At 47.7% G+C, this 25,513-nt stretch overlaps 1 protein-coding gene across 3 annotated transcripts in view; it reads left to right on the top strand.

Moving 5' to 3' along the window:
* Positions 1-233: 233 nt before the first annotated feature.
* The window catches only part of LOC140562575 (single-stranded DNA-binding protein 2), an 82,858-nt gene continuing 57,578 nt past the window's right edge, over positions 234-25,513 (top strand). For all 3 annotated transcript variants that reach the window (XM_072688325.1, XM_072688324.1, XM_072688323.1), the window contains exons 1-4: positions 234-482; positions 12,472-12,544; positions 15,433-15,494; positions 22,648-22,732. In XM_072688325.1, coding sequence (XP_072544426.1) covers positions 427-482; positions 12,472-12,544; positions 15,433-15,494; positions 22,648-22,732 — 276 coding nt within the window. In that variant the 5' untranslated portion in view covers positions 234-426. The remainder of the gene's footprint in view (positions 483-12,471; positions 12,545-15,432; positions 15,495-22,647; positions 22,733-25,513) is intronic.

Below are 25,513 nucleotides of genomic sequence, written 5' to 3'. Positions count from 1 at the left end.
AGTTGCTGTTGAAGGAGCTGTTCCCCTTTAAGAAGCCCCTCCCTCTCTGCCCACAGCGGGGGGAGGCTGCGCGCAATCCTGGAACAGCGATTGAAAAAAAAGAAAGAAAAAAAAAAAAGAAAAAAAAAGCAGCAGCTCCACCAGTGGCCGGTTTCAAGCCCCCCTCCCCTCCTCTCTCTCTCTCTCTCTCTCTCTCCCTCTCTCTCCCTCTCTCTCTCACTCGCTCGCTCACTCCCCCAGTAGAAACTGTGCCTGATTTGTGGCCGATGCTGGAGATGTAGAGGGGGGAAGAAGGAGGGCAAAGCACTACGAGGGGTAGCTATGGAGATGGAGCGCTTTCCTGCTGCCTGCTTTCTTTGACAGGTGTCGAGTGAGGGAGGCTCATCCAAAAAAAGGAACGCAAAAGTGTCGAAAGCAGAGTCCAACATGTACGCCAAAGGTAAAGGAGCTGTCGTGCCGTCCGATAGCCAAGCGCGAGAGAAGTAAGTGACCGTTTTTCTCCCCCCTCTCCTCCCTCTCCTCCCCCTCTCTCTCCCCCTCTCTCTCCCCGGCTCTCCTCCGCTCCGGTACCGGGGCCACCGTTCCCTCTGCCCGGCCCCCTCTCTCTCTCTCTCCACTGCCGCCGCCGGTTCTCCAGCGACTTGGCTAGTTGGCTAGTTAGCTAGCTGAGTGCCTCCTGAAGTTGCTCGCTAGCGAGCCGGCGACTTCTCCAACTTGCTGTGTTGCTGCCTCGCTGCCTCGCTGTGTTGCTGCCTCGCTGCCTCGCTGCCTCGCTTGCTTATCTGTGCTTTTTGTGAGTTTTGTGGTTCTCCTCAGGTTTGTTGTGTTTGGGTTAGCGAGCTAGTTAGCTAACATGCTAACCTGAGCAGGGCTGCTGCTGCTGCTAGTTGCTGTTGTTGTTGTTTGTGTTGTTGTTGTTTGTCTCTTCGTCACTTGTAAACACATCTCCACCTCCCTAAGAAAGCCTGGCTGTGCACAGTAGATGGTCAGAAGTGTGTGTGTGTGTGTGTGTGTGTGTGTGAGAGAGAGAGAGAGAGAGGAGTGTGTGTGTGTGTGTGTGTGTGTGTGGTCCCCAGGACCTTCTCAGCTGGGGAACAATGCAAAGCGGATGGTGGATGCTCCAAAAGACCCTCAGACCCAGCTCCTCATAGCTCCTACTGCACGTCTCGGTGCCTCTGCAAGCCGTGAAGCCGCTCCAGGACCTTCTCATCTGGGCTACAATGCAAGCGATGGAGGCTGGACCTGGATCAGGCTTCGTTTTAGCTCCCTAGGAGAAGCCAGATGTGCACCTCTGAGCCTCTACCCCAGGACCTTCTAGGCTCCTGGATGGTGGTGAGGCGGTTGTATACCTTGCTCATTAAAACCACGTCCAGGACCGGTCCAGACCCAGCCTGACTCAATGCGGACGCCCCAGCTGCTCATGCCGCCCGCTGAAGGCCATGCTTGCAGCTCTTGGACAGCACCACGGTCTTGGTGCTTCTGAAAGTAGTGTTAGGAGTGGTTTGCCCCGTCTGGCTCGGTTGAGGGGTTTTGGCTAGTTCTGTGGAGAGTAGTCTCCTGGTGCCCAATTTCAGCCACATCCACGACTGTCGGACTCAGTATCGCTCTTGCTGCATGTCCTGATGCTTTTCAGCGTCGTGAAGCTGCTCCAGGACCTTCTAGGTTCCTACTCTGGGACGCCTGGATGTTCTGATGCTTCTCTTGGGTAAATTTGGCTTGGCTTAACTGGAGAGCCTGGCAGTGCCTGGTTTCTCAGCCCCAGCACTCAAGCTCTCAGTTCTGACCCTATGGGGACGAACTTTCACTTGGGTTGTGCGTCGTCTGGTGCAGCCTCCCCGCAACCCTGCTGTAGCGGTATTCCCACCACTGCTCAGCCTGGCGAGTCTGAAGTTGGGCACGTTTTGTGGAAGTGGACGTCCGGGTGCACCGCGGCTCCATTGCGTTTAAGCAGAAGCAGCAGCAGCAGAAGCACCGAGCGGCCGCGAAGAGGTCGGAAAGGTCGTCCGAGAACGTAACAGAAACCCCGTCCTTTCGCCGAGCATATCTTAGATCGCTCATGGTGACTGACATTTTACACGTGTCTCTTCTGCCTCGGGGAACAGCAGCGGTGCATTTAATTAAGGATGGTGTGGAGCTCACTTGGTGGAGTGAGCGGTCTAGGGGCTTATCTGTTTCACTGAGGGAGGCAGCTGTGAGGTTCTGGAGGAAGGCTGTGTCTCTGGAAGAAAAGAAAAAAAGGCTGGTCGTGGTTTTTGTCGTTCCCCCAGAAAAGATGTTCGACTCTGGCGACTCTTAAAAAAAAAAAAAAAAGTTAGGACAATCCCTGGTATTCGCTATGTTTACATTTCCAAGACCGAGATTAAGACTAGGCTAGGGTTAAACTGGCTTTTGGTTCGAATGAGATCGTTGACTCATTGGCTGAGGTGTGTTTACTTCTTCAGGTCACTAGATCAGAAGATGTCCATGAGCCGTCCTGAAGGCTTCAGCCCCTGGAACTGACAAACTGTGCCTTTTTAAGACTGATCTATGCAAATCAGCTCAGTATTGATTGGCTTGAATGTGCAGAGCAGGCTGACCTGCTATGGCCTGAATAGACCTCATAAAAACGGCTATGGACCGGCGAAGACGAGGAGAGGCAGGGTGTGATGGACCCTTAAACGGTGGACCGTCAGTCATCAGTAAACATGCTGTTTACTCCAGGACTAAGCTCAATCCTGAAGGGTCGCAAGCTCAAGAAGGCTCCTCGTCCTCATTCTCGCTCTCCAGACGAGGAGCTTCTCCCCTTCCACGAAACCGTGGTTCTGTAACTCTCCCCTTCGAATGTTTACACTTCCACACTCCCTTGGTTTACAGATACAGTGTTGCCAGCGCCTCCACTCCCTAAGCCGGGGTCTGGAGACTTGCCCTGACTGATTTAATATGTTGCAGCGAAAAGTCTCGCAGTGCTATTAAAGTTCACGCGTTGTAGTTTTTCACCAGGAACACTTTTTCTGCTTGCTCTTTCTTTATTTCTTTCTTTATTTTTTTTTTCTGCTGAGGCTCCTTTATAACGTTTGTGTGGGTTTATGAACCAAAAACGCTCATAATTCATTTTTGCAGCACCGCTTCCAGTAGCGCTGTAACGGTACACAGAAATCACGGTTCGGTACAGCAGAGCAAAAAAGCAACGAAGGCCTTCAGATGCACAAGGCAGGTGTTCTTTTTTAGGAAGCTTGAACAGACAGTAGTTTGTTCCCCCTACAGTCGTACTCCTCCGTACTTGATGGCAGTGGTTATTACCAAGAGCCCTTCGAGCTCCGAGTACGGCTCGGCTTGACCCGCCATTCTTTAAGATCCACAGAAGACGAGCGTCCAGACTTTTTATTTATTTATTTGTTTATTTGTTTGTTTGTTTGTTTGTTTTTTCTGTGCCTGCACCGAAGTGGTGGAACGAACTACCCCTGTCCGCTCGCTGTCTTTAAACCTAGACTGAAGACCCTCCTCTTCCAAGAGTACTTAGGCAGAGTATGCTGTGTAGTGTTGTGTCTCCATACTGACTTCTGTATTGTAGTATCTAAGCTTCTTCTAAGGGTCTTTGAGAGACTGGCCAATACAAACTAGCTGAGGGCGTTTTCTGAGTAAACAGTGAAGCACTTTTGGAAGTCGCTCTGGAGAAGAGCGTCTGCTAAACTCCTTAAATGTAAATGTGTGTGTTATGCAGGAAAATCGCAATAGGCTTCAAAACTGAAGAGCAACGATTGAAAGTTTGCATCACAGTCTTCATCTCGGTTAAACTCAACCCTCCCAAAGATCAGACTGTGGGGAAAAAAAAAACAAACAAAAAAAAAACTAAAACGAGGTCTAGGGTGCGTCCCAATTGCGCACTAATTGATAATACCGACTGACTTTCGAGTATTAAGTGCGTAGTGTACATCAGTGTTTCTCAACCCTGGTCCTGGAGGTACCCTGCCCTGCACAATTTAGTGCTTCCCCCACTCCCAACCCTCCTCTTTCAACTAATCAGCTCATTAACAAGCCCTTTCAGAGTCATAGGGGGTGTGTGTTCAAGCAGGGTGTCCCCTAAAATGTGCAAGACCAGGGCTTAGAACCACCGGTAAAGAAAAGTGGCGAAGTTGAAGTTGAAGCTACGACGGACGCGGTTATCCCATGGTGCAAAACGGAAAGGGAGGAGCCACTCATGGCTCGTGTTAAGAGCAGGAGGCATGTTGGCATAGCAGCGCTTCAGCACTTCCTGTTAGTGGGAAAAGTTCAGTTTGTGGATTAACCTGCCGAACTCGCACGGTTACGATTAGTGTGTATAAATACCTTCTAGCATTAGTGTGTAGTGCACAATTGGGACGCAGCCCCAATCGGAAGCGGCCTGTTTTTAATTTAAAGGGGTAAAGGGAGGTTGGAGAACGGTTGTGTAGACGTGAGTTATGACTGTTTTTGGTGCATGAACCCATAAAAATGGAAGTGGAGCTCGGGGAAATGAACATAATACCAATAAAAGGTGGGATATTAGTGTACTCCCTGCTTCAGCACACTTCTTAGAGTTATTATAGCATAGCATGGCTAGGTTTGGGGAATTTGGCCATGTTATAATGAGGGGGTTTAACCTAGGAGGAGTATTGTGTGTAAACTGCAACCACCTGGGATACCATAGTAACCACCTGGTAACGACTAGTCCTTTGTAAAGCTGTAGTTTCAGGCCGATGTCTTAGACCACCTAAGAGCTAGGCTGTACTTAGGCTACCGTGTGCATGTAAACACACAGTTAGCGAAGTCAGAACTAGCAGATCATGTTTGAAGGCAATGCCAAAAGGGGTTTTGGAGGATGTCAGTGCACCCCCATCATCTTATCACCTAATTGTGGAGCTGCTCACTAGACCAGCGGTGTAGGATCGCACCAAGTAGCGCTGGCGCTGGCTTTGAGAGGCACGTTTCGGGTCCTGCACGTCTCTGAGCACCTCGGCGTTGAACAACAGGTCGTGAAAAATGCATCAGATAGTCGCTTGACCTGACTTGCACTGCTTCTGACAAATCTTCTGCTTCTGAGTGCCTGCTTCCTTCCCGCCGCCTGACGACGGAAGGACGGAAGGATGCTCGCCTTTCTTCTTCTTGTCAAACTTCTCGCAGAAACATCCCCCACCCTCCAGCCCTCTGCCCGAAGAGCGTGGCTCCCTCGTCCGTGTGCGCTTGCCCGTCCGCTGAATAATGAATGGAACGGTTAAAAAACCCAGATTTCCTAACTGTCCCTTTGAAGGGCGGTTACTTGCGGCTGGGCTTCATTCATGTTTAAACACAGGCTTTTGTTAGAGGGCCTCGGGCGACGTGTCAGGTGTGTTAAAGGAGTGCGTTCTAGGGGTGGGTGGGTGGGTGTGTGGTTGAGTGAGTGAGTGAGTGAGTGAGGTGTGGCGGGGTGGTGGGGGGAATTCTTCTTTGATGTCAGAGGGACGGGGGGACCGGTGTGAGGTCCCGTGTTTTTTACGGTACGGTCGCACCGCAGGACGTCGGCGTCCCGGCCGCGGCTCGGCAAGCTCTTAATTTGTCAGCGTTCTAATTTCTCATAAACGAAGGATGTCACGTCTCTCCTGCTCGCCCCGACAAACCGATTTCCCTCTCTGTCGTTTTGTAATATGTGGCATATGGCCTCAACTAAGCGTGGAGGGGGAGGGTGGGCTGTGAGGTTGGTGGGGGGGGGGGGATTAGAGAATAGCATTTTGTGACTACTGCACCTGGCGTTACATTGCAGGCCAAGCACCATCCTGACCTGTGTTTAATCTTGCCTTGTGTACAAGACTCCCCACAGGGAAACGGTGTCCAGGTGAAGATGCAGTGAATAGAGGCTAATGGATAGTCTAGTCTCTCATCACCTGGGCGTTGTTTGGTTTTTTTTGGAGGGGGGGTGATCTTAAAAGGACATGTGCTAGTCCATATTCTAAACATACAGCTATGTATTTTCGCTGTGTATGATATGCATCGCAATATTAGGTTTCGGTGGATCGCAGAAGGCTGCGGAAAAACTACCACCCGTTTACCCAGTCTAATATGGGCTAATTTTCAGTCAGTTCATAGGAGACACTACTTCCGAATGCATATTACACCCTAAGGTGTATTACCCAGTTACTACAGGGACTTCTCTACAAACCGGTGGGGCTGTTCTTTGGTAATAGAAGCTTGTAATAACACTTTCGGCCCAACCGTGGGACATAGGCTGGCTAAAGGGTTAAAGTTGTAGCAGGTTATAAAAAGACTGGCCATTTGAATGTCATTTGAATGTCCAATCACACACTAAACGACTAGGGATCATCCACTACACAACTTCAGCCAGCTGCCGAAGCGAAAACGCCCCAAAATGTGCATGCCTCACATTACCTAGGGTAGCTAAATGTAGAGGTGCGAATTTTGATTGTGGCATCTTTCACCCCTACTGCTCCTGTAAGGAAAGATGTTAAATTGTGCGTCTAGAACCGTCTACTAAAGAGTTCCTTACATATGTTTATGTTTATGATCTCCATCAGGAGATGCTGTACGTTCAGAATGCATATCCGCTATTGCCGTCAACCCACGGTTCCCGTTCCCCGCATGAATTCCCTGCTTAGCCGCTCCTGATTCAGTTCATCCGTTCATTAACAGTTTAGGTGTGTTCGGATAGGAAAGTCTCCAACTCTGACTTCCACACAGCAGCCCTCTGCTGTGAGAGCCTTATACCATCCCAACCATCCCAACGTTAGGACTCTGTTTAATGTTTAATGGGATCGGTGTTTTCTGGCCTTCCGTACCGTAGCTTCCATCTACCACCAATCCCGCAAGTCTCTGTCAGCACTTCTGCGCCTTTCCCCATCCCTCTCTGCTCTCAGGCTGCCGAGGATCTCCTGAGGGTAAGGTGGCGAGGGAGGGGGGGAGATGGGGTTGTGATGGGGGGGGCGAGAGCCGAGGGATTGTTCTGGGTTGTCCCCCCGGGCGTTCCCCCGAGCGTTCCCCCGAGCATGCCTCCATTCAGGTTTTTAGAGCAGCAGCCGAGCTTTGAGTCGGCAAGCCGCAGGCTCCCGAAGCTCCCTCCTGTCTCCGGCATCTCGTCATCATGGCCGCGGCGTCTCTTCTCCGCCGGAGAGAAGGCAGCGCTTCGGATTGTGGCGCTTCGCATACTTCCCCACCGGTGCTCAGCTGCTCGCATTGTAGGAGGAGATGGGGGTCAGGCTGGGAGAGCTTAGATAGGCCTTTTTTTCTTGTTGTTTCTGGGAATAGATTTGAATGGGGTTAGTGATATTTGAATGTGTGAATTTGAATAGAGGAGGGTGTCTTTGTGTGGATGAGTGAGAGAGTTTTATCCAGCACATGATCCCTGATAAAGCCGGTGGGTCAAAAGCATTTTATTCATTTTTTTAAAAAAATTGAATAAAATACAGGCTTGTTGTGGATCGGCTTGTTGACCATGTTTTGAGTCGCCGCTGATCAGATTTTCTTCATGTGCTTTTCTAGGTTCTAACTACTGAAACGCTCTAGAACCTCACAGGAAGGAACACACCGCCAACAGTATCCCATCACACAGTGGCACCCATCGTTACTGATGTACCATGACTCTGCACTCTCACACCCGTGGGGTCTTGAGGGTTTTATTGAGAAGTCTGTCCGGTTTGACTGTAGCCCCATTCGCTTTGTAAAAAGTAACGCCAGCAGTAAAACGCTATTCCACACTGTTATGGTTGAAGTTTGCTGATAAATCCGTGGTTCACCTGCATCCTGAACCGTTGCTAGTGGGCCTGAGAAACACTCCATGACGTTGGCGAGCAATTTGGTGGACCAGTGATGGTGATTCCCCCCCCCCCCCCCCCCCAAAAGAGGCCAGAATCTGCTCTGGGTGCAAATCGGATTCTGTCAAATCACTCCGGAGGAAACGAGACCTCAAAAAAGGCAGGACCCCTGTCCAGGCTGTGGCTTTATCACATGTCCGCCGTCTTTCGGCAGATATCCAAAATTGCAAAAATCATCTGACCACGTAATCTGAACCTGTGGAGGTCTAATTGCCGTCCAGATGCAGGATTTCCATCAGGCGAGGGGCGTTGACCTTTATTTCTCATGATTCGGAAACCAGTCAAAAGTTATTTAGCAAGAACTTTTATTAATTAATTAATTAATTTATTTATTTATTTATTCATTCATTTTTCATGATCTAGAGCTCCTGCTGTACCGCAGTACCATGTTTACAAAGTGAAATGGTGTAAACTTCAGATTTTCGGCACCTATCGCAGTTTAAGATGGTAGAAGACAGAGTTGTCATCGAAAAAAAGCCGCATCGGTGCGTCCCTATACGCTGAACCCTCCTTTAAACGACCGTCTGTCGGCCCACTGTGTTCTCCCTCATCTGTCTGCCTGTCTCGCCTCAGATCCAGGCCTCGTTTCCCCGGCCCTCGCCTCCACTTCCCCGATGGTGCAACGTGAGGTGGCCCCTCGAAGCCTCTGCCGAAAGAACGTCGCTGAATAATGTAAAAGGGCCAGGTGCTGGTACCCACCCCTGCCTGCCCTTCCCATATCACACAGGCCTCTCTGCTATGAAAATTTGATCGCTCCTCTGTCCTGGGGATCTGCGTTTTGATTCGGTGTCATAGGAAGCATTGGAGAATTAATTATTTATTTATTTATTTATTTATTTATTTATTTATTAATTTAGGACCAAGTGCTGGGAGCATCCTGTAGTCCAGGGCTGCTCAGTACTGGTCTTAAAGGTCTGCCACCCTGGAGTTGATGTTTAATGTTGTTATACCCCTAAAGGCCTTCATTTCCTGGATCAGGTTTGATGGGTTAGGATTGGAGCTTTGTAGGGTTGTAGTTGCCCAGCACCAGGATCGGCCAGTAACTTAGCCAGTGTCCTCTGAAGTGGTATCTGTGGGTCCAGTCCGGTACTTCCAGGACAGATGGGAACACTTGAGAATGCTTGTGAAATCGCCGAAATGCCCTCAGAAAAGCGAACCAGCGATCATGAGCCCCTCCCCAAACGAGCCCAGCGTCGGCCCTGGGTGCGGACTCTGGAGGAAACGAGGCCTCAAAAAGACAGGGCCCACTGTCAAGGCTGTGGCTTCATAATTTGCACCAAAATTCACCGTTGACCTTCTGACCTGAGGGTTTACCCACATCTACCCCCCCCCCACCCCCCCCCACGCACACACCTTTTTTTTCTTCTTTCCGGAAACTCTGAAAAGGTCACATGGTTGTATGGTGAAGTCCTGGCAATCCACATTGAGAACCCCCGGCTCGGCTGGTTGCTCTGAGATAGCGGGTTAGAGTCCTTAGAGTTTTATGGCGGTCGTTGAGGTCCCCCCCTTTCAATCATCGTGTCTTTGCGGGAGGTGTTAGCCATTCTGGTCACTTATATATATATATATACACACACACACACACACACACACGCACATACAGAGCAGAGAGATGGGTGTGTCTGTGTGTGTGTGTGAGAAACGCCTTCCTGTCTGTCGTCTCCTGCCTTATCACACAGCTATTGGCCGACTGATCACAGGACTCCTCAGCTATTTATGAGGTGCCGTAGTTGAGGGGTCTTCTAATGGAGACAGCTCGGAAGTCTGTTCGTTGGAAGTCGTTCAAAAAGAGCAACTTCTCAAAGCTGTAAATGTTTGTGGCTCTGCGCCGTGACAAACGATCAAGGCCCGGTTTCCCAAAAGCATCCTGGAGGATCAGTTCTGCTGGTAGAGAGAGTGGTCAGTGTGAAGCTCGCTCGCTCGCTGTGCTTCAGGTCTGCTCTGCAGTAAAGGCTTGGCTGATGATGTAAATTGAGAGACGCGATTAAAGGCTGCAGAATTACGTTCTCCTGATCCCTGCTTTGGGGCATTTAGCTAGATGTTAAATCCTCTGGCGGAGGTTAGCTAGATGTTACCTACCCTGGTGGATGTTAGCTACTCTAATGGATGTTAGCTAGATGTTGTCTACTCTAGCAGATGTTCCCTAGATGCTGATTACTTCGGCGAATGTTAGCTAGATATTATCTACTCTGTTGGTTGTTGGGGACTCTGGCGGATGTTAGCTAGATGTTACCTCCTCTGGCGGATGTTAGCTAGATGTTACCACCTCTGGCGGATGTTAGCTAGATGTTACCACCTCTGGCGGATGTTAGCTAGATGTTACCACCTCTGGCGGATGTTAGCTAGATGTTACCACCTCTGGCGGATGTTAGCTAGATGTTACCACCTCTGGCGGATGTTAGCTAGATGTTACCTCCTCTGGCGGATGTTAGCTAGATGTTACCACCTCTGGCGGATGTTAGCTAGATGTTACCACCTCTGGCGGATGTTCGCTAGATGTTACCTCCTCTGGCGGATGTTCGCTAGATGTTACCTCCTCTGGCGGATGTTCGCTAGATGTTACCTCCTCTGGCGGATGTTCGCTAGATGTTACCTCCTCTGGCGGATGTTCGCTAGATGTTACCTCCTCTGGCGGATGTTCGCTAGATGTTACCTCCTCTGGCGGGTGTTACCTAGATGTTGCCTACCCTGGTTGATGTTCCCTAGATGCTGATTACTCTGGCGGATGTTAGCTAGATGTTACCTCCTCTGGCGGATGTTAGCTAGATGTTACCTCCTCTGGCGGATGTTAGCTAGATGTTACCTCCTCTGGCGGATGTTAGCTAGATGTTACCTCCTCTGGCGGATGTTAGCTAGATGTTACCACCTCTGGCGGATGTTAGCTAGATGTTACCTCCTCTGGCGGATGTTAGCTAGATGTTACCACCTCTGGCGGATGTTAGCTAGATGTTACCACCTCTGGCGGATGTTCGCTAGATGTTACCTCCTCTGGCGGATGTTCGCTAGATGTTACCTCCTCTGGCGGGTGTTACCTAGATGTTGCCTACCCTGGTTGATGTTCCCTAGATGCTGATTACTCTGGTGGATGTTAGCTAGATGTTGCCTACCCTGGTGGTGGTTAGCTACTCTGGCGGATGTTAGCTAGATGTTGAATACGGTAGCTGATGTTGGCCAGATGGTAACTAGCTGAGGTTAGCTTGATCGTTACTACTCTGGCTGATGTTAGCTACATGGTAACTCCTCTAGCTGAGATGAACCGCTCTCGCTGATGATTGCTAGATGTTAGCTACTCTTACAGCACAGCTCAGAAGCACATCCAGAACTCCGTGGTCTAGAACACGTCCATTCTTCTCTGCTGCTCTCCGTATTTTTTAAAGAAACGAGGGCTGTGCTTCTTCGCCGTGCCGGATGATCAGGTCTGCTCAGACGAGTCCGTTAATGCGATGCTTTCGCTTTAAGACAAACATTTTCCCTCCTTTAAGCGTAGGTGACCTTTACCTGTCTGACGTGCTTGGCGCCGCATATTGTACAGACATGTCTATAGACTCCAAGGCCCTCACTGCTTCTTGCAAAGACCTATTCAGAGCTTTCAGGACGTTGGTGACCAGTCTGAACACGCAGCCAGAGAGAGAGAGAGAGAGCGAGGGGGGGAGAGAGAGAGACTGAGCGATAGAGAGAGAGAGAGAGAGAGAGAGGTGGCAGTTTGACTGTATTGTGCAGAACGTCGCCCGTGCACGTCCAGAACACGTAAAACTTTGTGAAATGACCTCTTCTCTCCAATCATCTCTGCGCCAGAGCTCTTGGAGCATGCTCGCTGAGCGCCCCTTCCAGCCGGGCATCATGACGGCGACAACAACAACAACAACAACAACAACAAAAAAATTGCGTGCATCTCTGGGTGCAATTTTGCCAGGAGAGGCAGGGCTATTTTCCCGCGGATGGAAGCGGAGAGGAGAGAGCGGGGCCACGCTGCAGCCTCTGCTGCGGTGCGCCGGAGGGCCGGGTAATTGCTGTCCTGAGCTGCCGAACAGCAGACGTAATGACCGAGGCGGCGAGATGGCGACGCAAATGTGGATTGCTGCGACAACTCTTGCAGCTCTCGCTTCGGCTGCTGGGCCGTAGACGAGGGCTCCTCGTCAGCGTTCTGGCTGGAACTGGGTTGGGCCTGGGTTGAGCGGGGTCGTCGCCAGTTTGGCCGTCCAGTGTCCTTTTAAACTAATGAGCCTTAGAGCCTCATTGGTACAGTATGTCGAATGTATGTCCAAATGTTTGTGGACACCCCTTCTAATGATGGCATTCAACTACTGCAAGTTGCACCCAGATGTGCAAATGCACACAAATAGAAGTATAGCTGCCAATAGAATAGGACTCTCTGGAGTAGATGGATGTGAATCTATTGGCTTCATGCTGCTGCTTAATGTCAGGTGTGGGCTAGAGGGGTATAAAGCCCACCTGTATAGAGGAGTGGAATGATGGCAAATCCTCACAGTTTTGTGGTATACTAACGTTTTCCCGTACTCCTTCATAGCCTTATGTTTATTTGAGTGTGTGGAACCTTCCTCAACTGCAGTGTGTGTGTGTGTGTGTGTGTATATAGTGTCTGAAGATGTCCGTGCCAGACATGTTCAGTAATATGTCTCTCTCTCTCTTTTTTTCCTCTCTCTCTGTTTTCTAGGTTAGCTTTATACGTCTACGAGTACTTGCTACATGTCGGCGCTCAGAAATCAGCACAGACCTTCCTGTCTGAGGTGAGTCTGGTCTCCAGCTATTTTTCACAGTGGGAATCGCATTATCCTGCCTTTGTGTTGCCTGGCATGCAACAGGCATCATAATGGCAGTCGAACCCTCAGGTCAAGAACACTTATGCAATCTAGTGCGCGCTCCCAGGTATTTGCTTCTTTTAACGGTAAATAAAACCCCCCTGTAGATACAGCCGCCTGTGAAAACGATAACGCCGCCTTAATTGGGGGGTGAAATTAATTAACTCCACTCTGCCCAGTTGCAGCATCAGTGATTCTTACCTGACGCGGGGGAAACTGTTCGATTGGGTGTCGGAATTCAACGAGAGCCTTCACGCTCTGAATGGGATTGGGGGATCTGCACGCTGTACAGTAGGAGGAAGGGGTAGCTGAGGACGTCTCTGTTTACGGTCTAGAGTCGCGTGTCAACACTGTCGGATCTCCAGAGCGTCAGCTTTACAGGAGAAGGGGAAAACCTTCTTTACATTGAAGATTTTATTCCAAATCACTTTAGAGCATTTCTATTGGTCCGTTAGTATGACATTTTGAGACAGTGTAAAGAACAAACTGCCAGATTCAGATCATGTCAGAAAGTGAAACATGTCAAAATGGGATATACAGGGTCTGTCGGTGGGTCTGTCGGTGGCTATTTTCCGAACTTCTTTAATTCTATTAATTATTCAGTCCCAAAATAATAATTTTAGTTATTCACACTCCTGTTGTAATCTTTAACCTTATTATTACAAAAAAGTATTTTTATATATTTAAAATGAAACAGTATATAATATATATATATATATATATATATATATATATATATATATATATATATATATATATATATATAGTATAATATATACATTTATAATTATAATAAACATTTTATGCATGTCATACTTTTTTTTTTATCTATTTAACAGCATGACCAGAGAGGTTTCTAATAAAGAGCAGAAATATAACATAATATAACATTTCATTTTAAATTGATTTGAGTCAGTTTAAATAATCACTGTTGACAACCAAAACCACCATCTAATTTTTCATTTTTGTCAATTTCATATAAACAACTTTAATTTTATAGGCTGTTGGAGTCATTATGAGAGCTGGGCATCAAATTACATTGCAGGTGGCAATCGTCGGGGACCAAGCACTGTGTGCCACTTTTGAGGAGCCGGTAGAGCACAAATGATCCTCATCCTAGAACCGCAACCGAACTCCGCAAACTGTAGCTTCCCTCGCTAATCAGCACTCGGTGGTGGAGGAGGGAAGTGTTAGAGGGCAGAAGCAGGCAGGGAGCAGAGAAGAAGAAAGAGTGGACATCAGTGAGAGCTATGGAGTTTCTATGGAGCCCCTGTTTACAGATGGCTAAAAATGGGTCGGACTTTGGTGTAAAAAAAACGCTTCCGACGACAAATACTTTAGTAGTACCTACTTGGTGTGTGTAGAGACGGGGAGGAGTGCTGTGGTCCATAGAGCACTATGGAAAGTAAGAAAGTGGCCCTCAAGGAACTTTCTTAGAAAGTCACAGTTACAAGAGCGATGCAGGAAAGGGGCCGATGCGACCTCGCTAACCTTGTACTGCTCATTATCAGTTTGATCAAAATTAGTGAAATTAGCCGTCCAGACTTTTGGCCCGTGTTGGGTACGCCACACTTCTCCGCAGTACGTGAAGGAATGCCGTGTTCTCTGTCTCTGTACTGTGGTAATATTTTCCTAAACTTGCCCGAGCTGCGTCTCAGAAATCACGGCGGCGGACTGGTCCGATTTTGATCAGGCCGGTTGGACGTGCGACAAGGTGAAATTGACTGATAATGTGTTCTTAACCTTAAGATCCACTCCAGTAAATCCTCTTTTGAGGTGCAGTGAACAAACCTGCGGATCTCGATCATAGTATTTTTTTTTTTTTTCCGTTTTCGTTCTCGGTTACATTTTCCTGTTTAATCATCCGTGTATAATGGTCATAATAGGTTAATTCTGTTCACACACACAAGCTGGTCCTTCTGCTCACCCGTTACAAAAGGGAGATTACGTCTTTAATGAGAGCCGCTCGGGCCCTTTCTGCTCACGTACAGGAGGGTATGTGGGGGGGGAAATGCTGGTCACAGAAAATGAGGACTTTCGGAATTAAAGGTCCCGAAGGCCGAAGAGGGAGGGCTGTTTATGGGGTCGAGGAGTCTCTTCGAGACTAGCAGCGTCCCCTTCAGTACCTGCCCCTTTTAACCTCTGTTAAAGGTGAGATTAGCTCACATATTACAGGATAGTAGATGCTATCTGGTACTATAGAGAGTTACACTGAGCCATAATATTAGCACCACCGACAGGTCAGGTGGATCACATCGATTTATCTCCAGTTCCAGTGGGATTTACATATTGAGCAAGCAAGCGAACGGTCAGTTCTTGAGGGTGAGGTGAACCTGAGGCACTTTGGCAAGGTCCGAAATGCGACGACTAGACGACTAGGGTCAGAACACCTCATTGGGCAGGCCGACTTTCAGGTTATTTCCCGAGTTTTGCCACGGACCGCTGTATCGTCCAGGCCTGCCGAGCACTGTGTGGATGTGTCTGCTAGAATTAAGGCTGAGCATGCTGTGTTGCCACCCTTTGGCCACCCGGTATGTATTGGAAGGCGTCTGTGTTGTGGACGGACGGAGATCAGAAGCTGAGTGGTCTGTTCAGGGAAAGAGTGAGACGTTATGTCTGGTCTGTGCTGGATTGAGGAACGCCCGAGTGAAATACGGCACCGCAAGGAGGGTGCTTGTTCCTTTCACTTTCAGGCTCTCTCGGTTATTCTCAGTTGAACTAACTCCCTTTAGGTCAGCAAATAATTCTAAGAGAAATATTTGTTTTTATTATTTAATTATTTGCTAATTATTTGTCTCACTCACTTGTCTTTTCAGATCCGGTGGGAGAAGAACATTACTCTAGGAGAACCCCCAGGATTCCTGCATTCATGGTGGTGGTAGGTTCGGTTTCTCTCTCTCTCTCTCTCTCTCCTCCTCAGAACATTGTGGAACCTGATTATGATGTTGATAATTATGATGATGATGGTGGTGGTGATGTTCTCCTCACTGCTGATATGGATTAAAACCATTGATTTTCTCACCCCCCCCCCTCCCGGGGAATCCTGTTTCTCAGCACCTGCTGCTGCTGATGTCTGCATACAGCCAAAGAAATGATCGGATACGGTCAGCGATACCTATCACTCTCACTTCCACAAGTGAGGGCCTGTGTCTTTGCAGTGGTTCTTTGAGCAGTGCCTTAGAACAGGGGTGGGCAACTCGGGTCCCAGACGCCCAGATGTGCTCAAGCCCACCTGATTCAACCAGGTTTGGTTGGTCTTTTGGAGCAGGGAATGCCGTAAACTGTGCCGCCCACCCCTGCGTTAGAACATCCACTTTGGTGTGAGATTAATGTTTTAAAGGTCTGAAGGACGTTGGAAGGTCTGCAGAATGTTTTGAACACCTGGAACTTCTGTGGCTTCTTCTATGGCATCGCTCCAAGAACCTTCTCAAGATTGGGATTTTTGAGAGCGTGGTGCGTTCGCTTTGGTCTACACCAGAATTGCAGGGATTTGGTGGCGTTGTTTTTTTTTTTATTGGTTCAGTTGATGGTAAGCTGCAATGCTAGCACACCAGATAGTGCATACAGATGTTCATTGGGCTGTTTTGATTGGTTGAGAGAGATAGGGAGCTTTTTATTTTCAATTGTCACCAGAAAATCACAGAATCCAGACTCGAATGTAAAAAAAAAAAAAAAAGCAGAATATCCAGTCAGTACCCTGCTGACCTGCAAAGAGCTAGGCCAGTTGTGCTCTCTCTGACTCCGGCTGCTGATGGCAAGCCAGCGAAAGCCTCGCTAGATCTCGGACCTTGCGATGGTCAGGCTCAGCTGTGATTCTTTTTTTTTTGGGTGGAATTTAACATTTGACTCATTCAGCCTTGATTCACTTTCTGTCGGCCACCACTTGATCAGAATCTCTTCAAATACTCCAACTGAACCAGCATGAAGCGTCAGTGCATTTATCACCCCCCTAGTCCAGTGCAAATTGTCCAGCTCGTCATCAAAACTTGGCCTGTTTGTGACCAGTGGCGCTGGCTGGCTCTCCAGGTCAGCTGCTGGCCCAGTTGAGCCTGTGTCTGCCGGGGCTTTTTGGCTGCCTCTCCTGCCCTGCCCCCTGAAAACAAAAGCCCCAGATGGTGCGGAGAAGGCGGAGACCACCTCATTCTCACCCCCGCCAACCTCTGTCTCCGGCCGTGTCCTTTTGTTTCCGCCAAAAGACCCCGAGCGGATTAACTCTTCACATACCACTCTCCTTTGTGTCCGGCGACCAAATCCCCACCTCCCTGCCGGGACTTTTTTTTTCTCTTTCTCCATTCCTTGCCCTCATCCTGGCCCTCATTGGTTTCAAGCTGGATGGGGTCAACAGGCTTTAGCTCTGTGGAGGTCACCGGGGGCCAAGGAGGGAGTACTATGGAGGCAGGTTTCGATTAAAGCAGACGCAGTTGCCAACCCCACCCCCCAATTCCTATTTGTGTGTCAATCAATTGATGCCGTCTGCTGACCAGCTCACTTAACCTTTATTTCTCTTGGCTTAATTAAGGGATTGAGCCTTTCGATTGCTTCCTGATTGGCCCATTGGTGTACTTAAAGGGAAGGTTCATGTAAATAAAATAATAAAAATGATTATGCAAGAATTCTATGATTTCAGATACTCTCCCATACAGTACAGTGTTCTTTAAGCACTGGCGACATCCAGGGAATGCTTAGAAGAGCTTAATGCGTATCCCGATAAAATTTATTACGGGACGAAATATATTGGTTATAATTAGCTCACCCCTAATTTTAAGATTAGAAAATATTTGACATTTTATTATATTTATTTTTTAGCTCACCCCTAATTTTAAGATTAGAAAATATTTGACATTTTATTATATTTATTTTTTTAGCTCACCCCTAATTTTAAGATTAGAAAATATTTGACATTTTATTATATTTATTTTTTGTAGCTCACCCCTAATTTTAAGATTAGAAAATATTTAAGACATTTTATTATTATTTTTTTTTTTTAATAAAGAATTCCAATAGTTTTTAATGTTTTTTTAAAGTAACATTTTCTAAAAAAAAAAAACAATATAATACAAATTAATTTTTTAAACTTTTATCTAAGGTATGAATTTGAGAAAAAAGCACATCTAAGAGAACTTAGACTTCTAATCTTCTAATATTATTTAAAATAATTAATAATAATGAATAATAGTTATAATTAATTATTATATATATATAACATAAATATAGTACATTTAAGTTAAATTTCTATTTATTTCTGTGTGTTTAATGTATTTTTGGGGCTGATTGGTAGAACCGTTGGAGTTGTGATGGGGTCATGTAGCAACCCTGCCCTCCCTGTGGCAGTCTGGGGTTCGGCACCCTGACTGGGCATGTTCACCACCCTATACCAGTAAGAGTCTTTGTGCAAGGTAATGCTCTAGAATAGCACACTGAGTAGGAAAGGACCGCACTTCCCACAACCTGTGAAGGCACTGAAACCTTCAAGACTAAACCAGCTAACAAACGTTAGCAATATTGTTATTAAAAATGCTCCACATTCTACAGTGCTGTTCTGGGAGTCGGCAGCTTGTTGGACTGTAATGCAGTGACGATCGATCAGCTTTATTAAGGAACGCTGGCACGTCTTACCCATTTTAACCGCTTTTGATTTTGGGGGGGGCACGTCGCCGTAACGGTGCACCACGCCTGTGGACAGTGTTGGCCCGAGGCAGTGGCTTGCCTCCAGTTTGTCTTATGGAAATGAAGCGTCACCACGCTCGCCGCCATACACATGCAAAAGCCAACTGTAAACTCCATAGAGGAAGGGATGTGGGGATATTAGCTGGCCTTTGTCCGCTGCTGTTTCCTGCCTTTAGGAGCCAGGCTTGGCGCCCTTAGGTAGAGCCGAGCGCAAACGGAAGGGCAATTGACATGAAAGTGATGCTCCTGCAATTAGCATTACAGCTATTCTTTTAGCCTAGCTCATTGTTGGGCCATTGTTGGGCCGTTAAAGAAGCAGCGGTGATGTCGCTGAGGCAGTCGGCAGGGAGCGCTTTGAGCTCGGCCTCTGAGTGGAGGCTAACACTTTTTCAGCGAGGCTGAGTTTGTGGAAAGTTGTCTCTAAGGTACTGGATGGAGCATACTGCTCCACTGCTCCGTAGCCTGATGGTGGGCTTTAAACCCATCTGGGTGATTCTCCACCTGGGCACCCTTGACTAGGGGTGACCTTTTAAGACCCTTTAGCCTTTTTTTTAAATTTTTTTTAGGGGGGTCTATAGGCAGTGCTTTCTCTCTGGCTGTTGTTTACGTCCCAGGTCCCACCTTGGAATATGGGGGTCGTGGACGTCACCAAAATTAAATAAATGATAACAGTAAAATATAATACGTGGTAGGTGATAATGGAAGTACAGGTGAGAAATGAGGACACTAGGCCTGACCTTGAGATTATCATTGATATTATTGAATATTGCAATGATTCAAATGAAAATTTCATGCAAATGACATGCAAATTATTGACTTACATTTCCGTTCAGAATTCACAGCTTTTGTCTAATGCTCTTATTCAGACATTTCTGGGTAGGTAGGGATGTACAGTTTCACAGGCAGGAGAATGTAGAGTCACATGCCCAAAAACTCTTATTGATGTAGACCAGGAAGGTAAACCCTATACTGCTATGAGGCGGACAGTGTTATCCACTGCATTCTCCAACCGTCTGTGTTTCGGCTGTATTTAGGTTTTCCAGTCCCGTTGTATTGTGTACAAACTATGATGTAATAGGCCGTTTGCCTTGGAGATCTAATAGAGACCTGATGGCATCACCCACGTGACGTTGGATCGGACCAGCTCGGCAGGGTGGACCACCATGATGGCTACTCAGTGGCTACTGAACCATGATGTGGTATTTGCTGTGAGTGCTATTGGCAACTACTGAGGTAGATTGGCTTGGTGGCCTGAGTGGTCTCACCCCCGCGCCGGTACGGACCCTTTATATCAGTCACGGCTGCCTTTTCCATTTGCAGTGTTACTAAATTAGGACCAGGATGTGCATAGCATCTCGTAATGTAGTCTTGCACTACAACGTCCTAATCGTGCTAAGTAAGCTGGGCCCAGCACGCCTTGTAAGAACTCGGGGCCGAACCATGTCCCTCTGAAAAAGCCACCGAAACGGTTACTCTCAGCACCATTAGGCCCTACAGTGGAAATACGGTCTACCTGACGATGGAAACGTATCAGCTGGGGGGGTATAAAGCACTTTTTTCAGCCGCTGCTGTATCATAAACCGCCGATCGTAGACAGCATGGAATTGCCCTAATATTGTGATCCGATTACTGGGTTTGGTTTTGCTGCTGGTTGTGCACTTTCTTAATTTCTCCCTGGTTCCCTCTCTTCTCCTTCCCTTCCGTGTCTGTTTTTGGTTTCCTTTTACCCATTAATGGCCCCAACCCCCACCCAGAAAGGCTCCGATTCTCCCTCTCTTATTTTCCCTGCCGTACTCCTTTCTTTACATGCTCTCCAAACGGTATTCTGGAGTGTTCCTGTTCCTGGTGAAGTCTGGAACCGGTGAAAACAACATGTTGGAGCTGTAGATCCTGAAATATTTTAAGGTTTTTCTATTAAAAACATCCAGCTTAGGATCCTCCGGAATGTCCGGAGAGTCATTTTTGAGCTTTTTTTTTTTTGTTGTTGTTGTTGTCGCCCCCCCTTCGAAGGTTTTACAAGATGTCCATTAAATCGATATCTGAAGACCAGGAGTGATCTAATTTGGATGTGTTAAACAGGTACTTGGTTTCAGTGCAGTAATTAAAATGCCATTTGGAAGGAAACCTCATGCCCCCCCCCATCCCCACCCCACCCCGGCAGCCCTGAAGGACCTGAGTGGACTTAATTGAGGAAATCCCCGGCTTAATTGATCCGTAACCCGCTGCTCATGCCAAGTGGGCTGGGAGTTGCAGGAGAGAGCGGGGGGTTTTGGACCTTTGTCCGACAAACGCTGCTTAATGGTCCTCGCGGCCGAGTCGTGTCACGCGGTTCCGGCACTCGCCCATGAATCCGGTTATGGTTTCTTTTATCTGTTTGCTGAGCTTTTGAAGAGTGTATCCGCCCTCGATATGTGGTTGTCTCGCAGGGGGGTCGAGAACTAACCAGCGTGCGGAGGTGGAGCTTGGTGAGGAACGGGCAGGGTACGAGCATGATTCGCCAATGTGATTAGGAATACCGCAGGACACCACAGACCAGTTCCCTCGGCTTTGTTTTAGGGGAGTAAGTCACTGAGAGCACAGTTAGCTAGAACCAAGTGTGTACTGTATAGTGTGCTATAAGGTTTCCGCTTTTCTGCCATTCCAGAAGCAGTCGCTCTACTTTACTTCCTCAAATCTGTTCTGCTGTGGTCAGAGCTGTTAGCATACTAGCTACAGTTGGGTTGGGTTGAATTGGCTGGATGGATGGATGAATGGAGGGCTGGATGGATGACTAGGTGTTTGGATGGATGACTAGGTGTTTGGATGGATGACTAGGTGTTTGGATGGATGACTAGGTGTTTGGAAGGATGGATGGCTGGCCATGTGTTTGGAAGGATGGATGGCTGGCCATGTGTTTGGAAGGATGGATGGCTGGCTAGGAGTTTGGATGGATAAATGGAGGGCTGGATGGATGACTAGGTGTTTGGATGGATAAATGGAGGGCTGGATGGATGACTAGGTGTTTGGATGGATAAATGGAGGGCTGGATGGATGACTAGGTGTTTGGATGGATAAATGGAGGGCTGGATGGCTGGCTAGGTGTTTGGATGGATGCATGGCTGGCTAGGTGTTTGGAAGGATGGATGATGGCTAGGTGTTTGGAAGGATGGATGGATGGTTAGGTGTTTGGATGGATGGATGGATGGCTAGATGGATTGGTGGATGAAAAATGGTTGGATGGATGGATGGATGGAGGAGCTGTTGAATTGATGGATGGATGGCTAGGTGGATTGATGGGTGGATGGCTAGGTGGATGGATGGATGAGCTGTAGAATGGATGGATTGGTGGATGAAAAATGGTTGGATGGATTAAATGGTTGGGTAGGTGTTTAGATGGATGGATGGGTGGATGAAAAATGGTTGGATGGATTAAATGGTTGGGTTGTTGTTTGGATGGATGGAGGAGCTGTTGAATTGATGGATGAATAAATGGATGGATAGATGGGTTGGTGGTTGTTGGATGGATACATGGTTGGGTAGGCATTTAGATGGAAAGATGAAAAAATAGTTGGCTGGATCAATGGATAGTTAGATGCACGGATGCATGGTTGGGTGGGTGTTTGGATGGATGGTTGGATACGTAATCGGACAGTTGGATGGTAGGGTTGTTAGGTGAATGGTTGGATGGGTGGTAGGTAGGCAGGCGTGACCATGCCTCGTTGTCTTTACTGCACTCGGATATGAAATGCAGAAGACAAAAGGACTTCAGGAGAAGTTGCGTCCGTTCGTGTAGTGGAAGGCTTGTTTATGAACTCTGGGGGTCATTTAAAGCCTCTACTAGGAGTTTTCCCAGCGCTGTCAGGAGGCGTTTTCACTGCTATGCTTTTATACTGCTGATGAGTTCTGCTAGAGCTGTACAGGGACACATCACACTCCTGACATTTCTCGAGTGTCTCCAGCCTCCTCATCTCTGCTCTCAGCAAGCTTCTGTAGGCTTTTAGCCCTCGTCTATAAGAAAATCCTGTTTTTGGAAAACGTCTGAAGTAGATATATTTATTAATATTATTAGCACGTAGCAACATGCTAATTCTGTGAAGAGTAAGTTATGGCTAAATCCCTGCCCTGGTTGGATCAGATGAGGCGGGGAGTTGACCGACCTGAGTAGCTGGATATCGTTGATGTAGCGTAGTGGGTAACCTCGGGTTTCCCCTTGCCAGGGGAAGGTTGGGCAACCGCACCACTGGCCAATATCAGACTCCCAACTCTACATCAGCTGTGTAAAGTGACTGAATGCATGCACGTTGCTCTGGATGTCAGATGAATGTCATAAATGCAAGTGTACCTGTATGTGCATTGCCTTTAACAGTGCGACTGTGTCTTTGCAGTGTATTCTGGGACCTGTACTGCGCGGCTCCGGACCGGCGCGAAACCTGTGAGCATTCCAGCGAGGCCAAGGCCTTCCATGACTATGTAAGTAACCGACTGTTCAACCAATCAACCCTTGCTGCTGATGCTTTAGTTGCAGTTGCAGCAGATGCTGGTGCTGGACTGGGTGGATTGGGGCTTGACTGATTGATTGTCTGAAGGGAGGAGGCTGTCACCTGGTCTCACCATTGGTCATGGCCGCGAGGAGCTTGTGACGATCCCGGGACGTCGGGGCGGGACGTCGGAAAGGTCGTCGGAGCTCACCACCATGCAGTGGGTTAGCGGTGGGGAAAGCAGGTTGGCGAGAGTGGAAGGAGGTGGATGTTCTGCTGAAAAAAAAGACACTTCAGCTTGTTTTTCGGGGAGCTCTCGCTCGCAACCCTTTGCATTAAGACGCGAAGAGAGCGTTGCGGGTTCTCGTGAAGGCTTTGCCGAAGTGGCGCCTCGATAAACATCAATTTGCGCTGCTTTTAATTTGCGGCAGCAGACGCCTAATCTGATTAACATATTGAATGCTTGAACATTCCCAAATGTTGATCTTCCTGAAAGACAGACAGGGTGCAGAAGAAGTGTTGAGAAGTCGCTAGGCCGGATCGCCTCGCGGAGAGGGAATGACCCTTGAAAGGTTTTTCAGATGTGATCAAAAACGCAGCTTCTCAAAGCATCTGCTCGCGCTGGAGCCAGAACCCAGCCTTAGAAATTGGTGGAGGCTGGTAAACCTGCAAATCCAGAGGCTGAAGGAAGGACGTGGCGTTGTCTTGAGCTCGGACTCTACTGTTAAGGGGGATTCTTCTATTAGGGGAACTTCCATGTCCCCAGGTTACAAAGAAAATATTTTTGGGCAAAAGTATTGGGACACCTGTTCCTTTTATTGTTTCTTCTGAAATCAAGGGTATGAATAAAGACTTTGCTCAGCTTTTTTTGGAGTGAAAAATCTCCCGACGGTCTCCTGACTAAATTCGTCCCATTCTAAATTCTCTCTGGACTCTCCTGACTGTCTAAATTCTGTAGGAAAACCAACGGACAGGAAAGAAGGCGTTCCACTAGGTTTTGGAGGAGCATTGCTATGAGGATTTGTTTGCATTCAGCGACAGGAGCCTTAGTGAGGCAGGATGTTGGATGAGCCCCCCTAGCTGAGGTGTTGACATATGACGTATGTAGGCTGTGGCTAAGGTAGGCCTGTGTTTCTCGGCACACTGGCTGGATTAGGCTCGGCGTCTTCAGTGAGACGCCGGCTAGACCGAAGCGATGGTTCTCCTGTATGTGCATCGCTAACGACGTAAAATGGTTTTCAACTCTAATTATCAGGGCCAGACGAAGCGATTTCGCTGCTAATGAGGCAAGAGTTTATTATTTGTTAAATCCTGGTTAAATATGATTAATATAGACGGCTCTTTCATCAGCAGTGTAAGTGTTGAACTAAGCACTCTAATCACAACTGAGAGCTAACACCTCTTTTTTAATCAGCCAAAGTCTCTGAAGATTTTCATTTATCTCCTTAAAGCTGCTGTTTTCCTTTGCGTGCGGGTGTGTAAGTGTGGGTTTTTGTGCGTGTGTGTGTGTGTGTGTGTGTGTGTGTGTGTGTGCGCGCACATGCACATATATGTATGTGTGTTAAGAGGCACTGTGCTTGGCGTGTCGGTCTTGGCAAGGTCTTTTCGGCCACTAGCGTGTCCTTGAGTCCGGTGATTTATGATGGTCTTAGGCCGATGCCGCCGCTCTCTCTTGTTGGAGTGTGTGTGTGTGTGTGTGTGTGTGTGTGTGTGTGTGTGTGTGTGTGTGTGTGTGTGTGTGTGTGTTTTAGACATGTAGGACCTGTGTATGAGAACACAAAAGGAACCGCAGAACAGAACCTGAGATTTGTAAAGTTCACATGGAGCTCTTTGTGTAATTTGTTCTTATTCTGCTGATGTTTGCTCTTGATATGGTTTACTGATAGTGAGTCGGTCAGTGAGTCGGTCTGTGGAATCTGAATCAGTCAGACCGTCAGTGAAATGTGAGTGCCAGGCTACGTCGGACATGAGTCAGGTAGTCGTATATGAATCAGTCTAATAAGGAATCAGTTGGTCAAACATGAATCAGTCCGTCTGTGAGTCAGTTAGTCGAATATGAAAATGGATCAGTAAGTTAAATATGAACATGGATTAATGGATTAATCAGTGAGTGAGTCACTCAGTCGAATATGAACGAGTCAGTCTGTCGCATGTGCATGAAGTAGCCAGTCAATTAGTCAGTCAAATATGAATCAGTGAGTCAGTCATTCGAATATGAATGACTTTCAAATATGCATTAGTGAGTTGGTCAGTCAGTTGAATATGAATCAGTCACATATGAATCGAATGAGTCAATGAGTCAGTCGGTCAAATATGCGCAAATCTCTGTCAGTCGAATATGAATCAGTGAATTAGTCTGTCAGTGAGTCAGTCATTCAGATGTGCATGAGTCAGTCGAGGAGTGAGTCAGTAATTGAGTCAATCAGAATCAAATATCAAAATGAATCAGTCAGTCAGAGACTGACTAATGGCCTGGACTGAGCTTGCCTTGCTGTTTTTATGAAGATAACAGTATTGTATTATTTTCACAAATTAATAAAACCTTAACAACAACAAACCACTCTGATTGGTTGGAAGCTCATTTGCATATTCCAGCCAGTCCATGCTGCAAAAGCTCATATCGTGATGCCGATTAACAAGCGATGTATTTAGGGCGGCCCGCGTTTGTCAAGCTGTCCTTCGCCGTCTCTCCTACACCTTCCTTCCTGCTGTTGGGATTGGAGGCGGGCCGGAATCCTCCGCCCTCACGAGAATCCCGGCCTGTGAAGATTCT

This window comes from Salminus brasiliensis, chromosome 9 (assembly GCF_030463535.1).
Source record: "Salminus brasiliensis chromosome 9, fSalBra1.hap2, whole genome shotgun sequence".
Taxonomy (NCBI): Eukaryota; Metazoa; Chordata; class Actinopteri; order Characiformes; family Bryconidae; genus Salminus; species Salminus brasiliensis.
The sequence above is the reverse complement of the archived record's forward strand: the minus strand, read 5'-3'. Positions and strand labels throughout refer to the sequence as shown.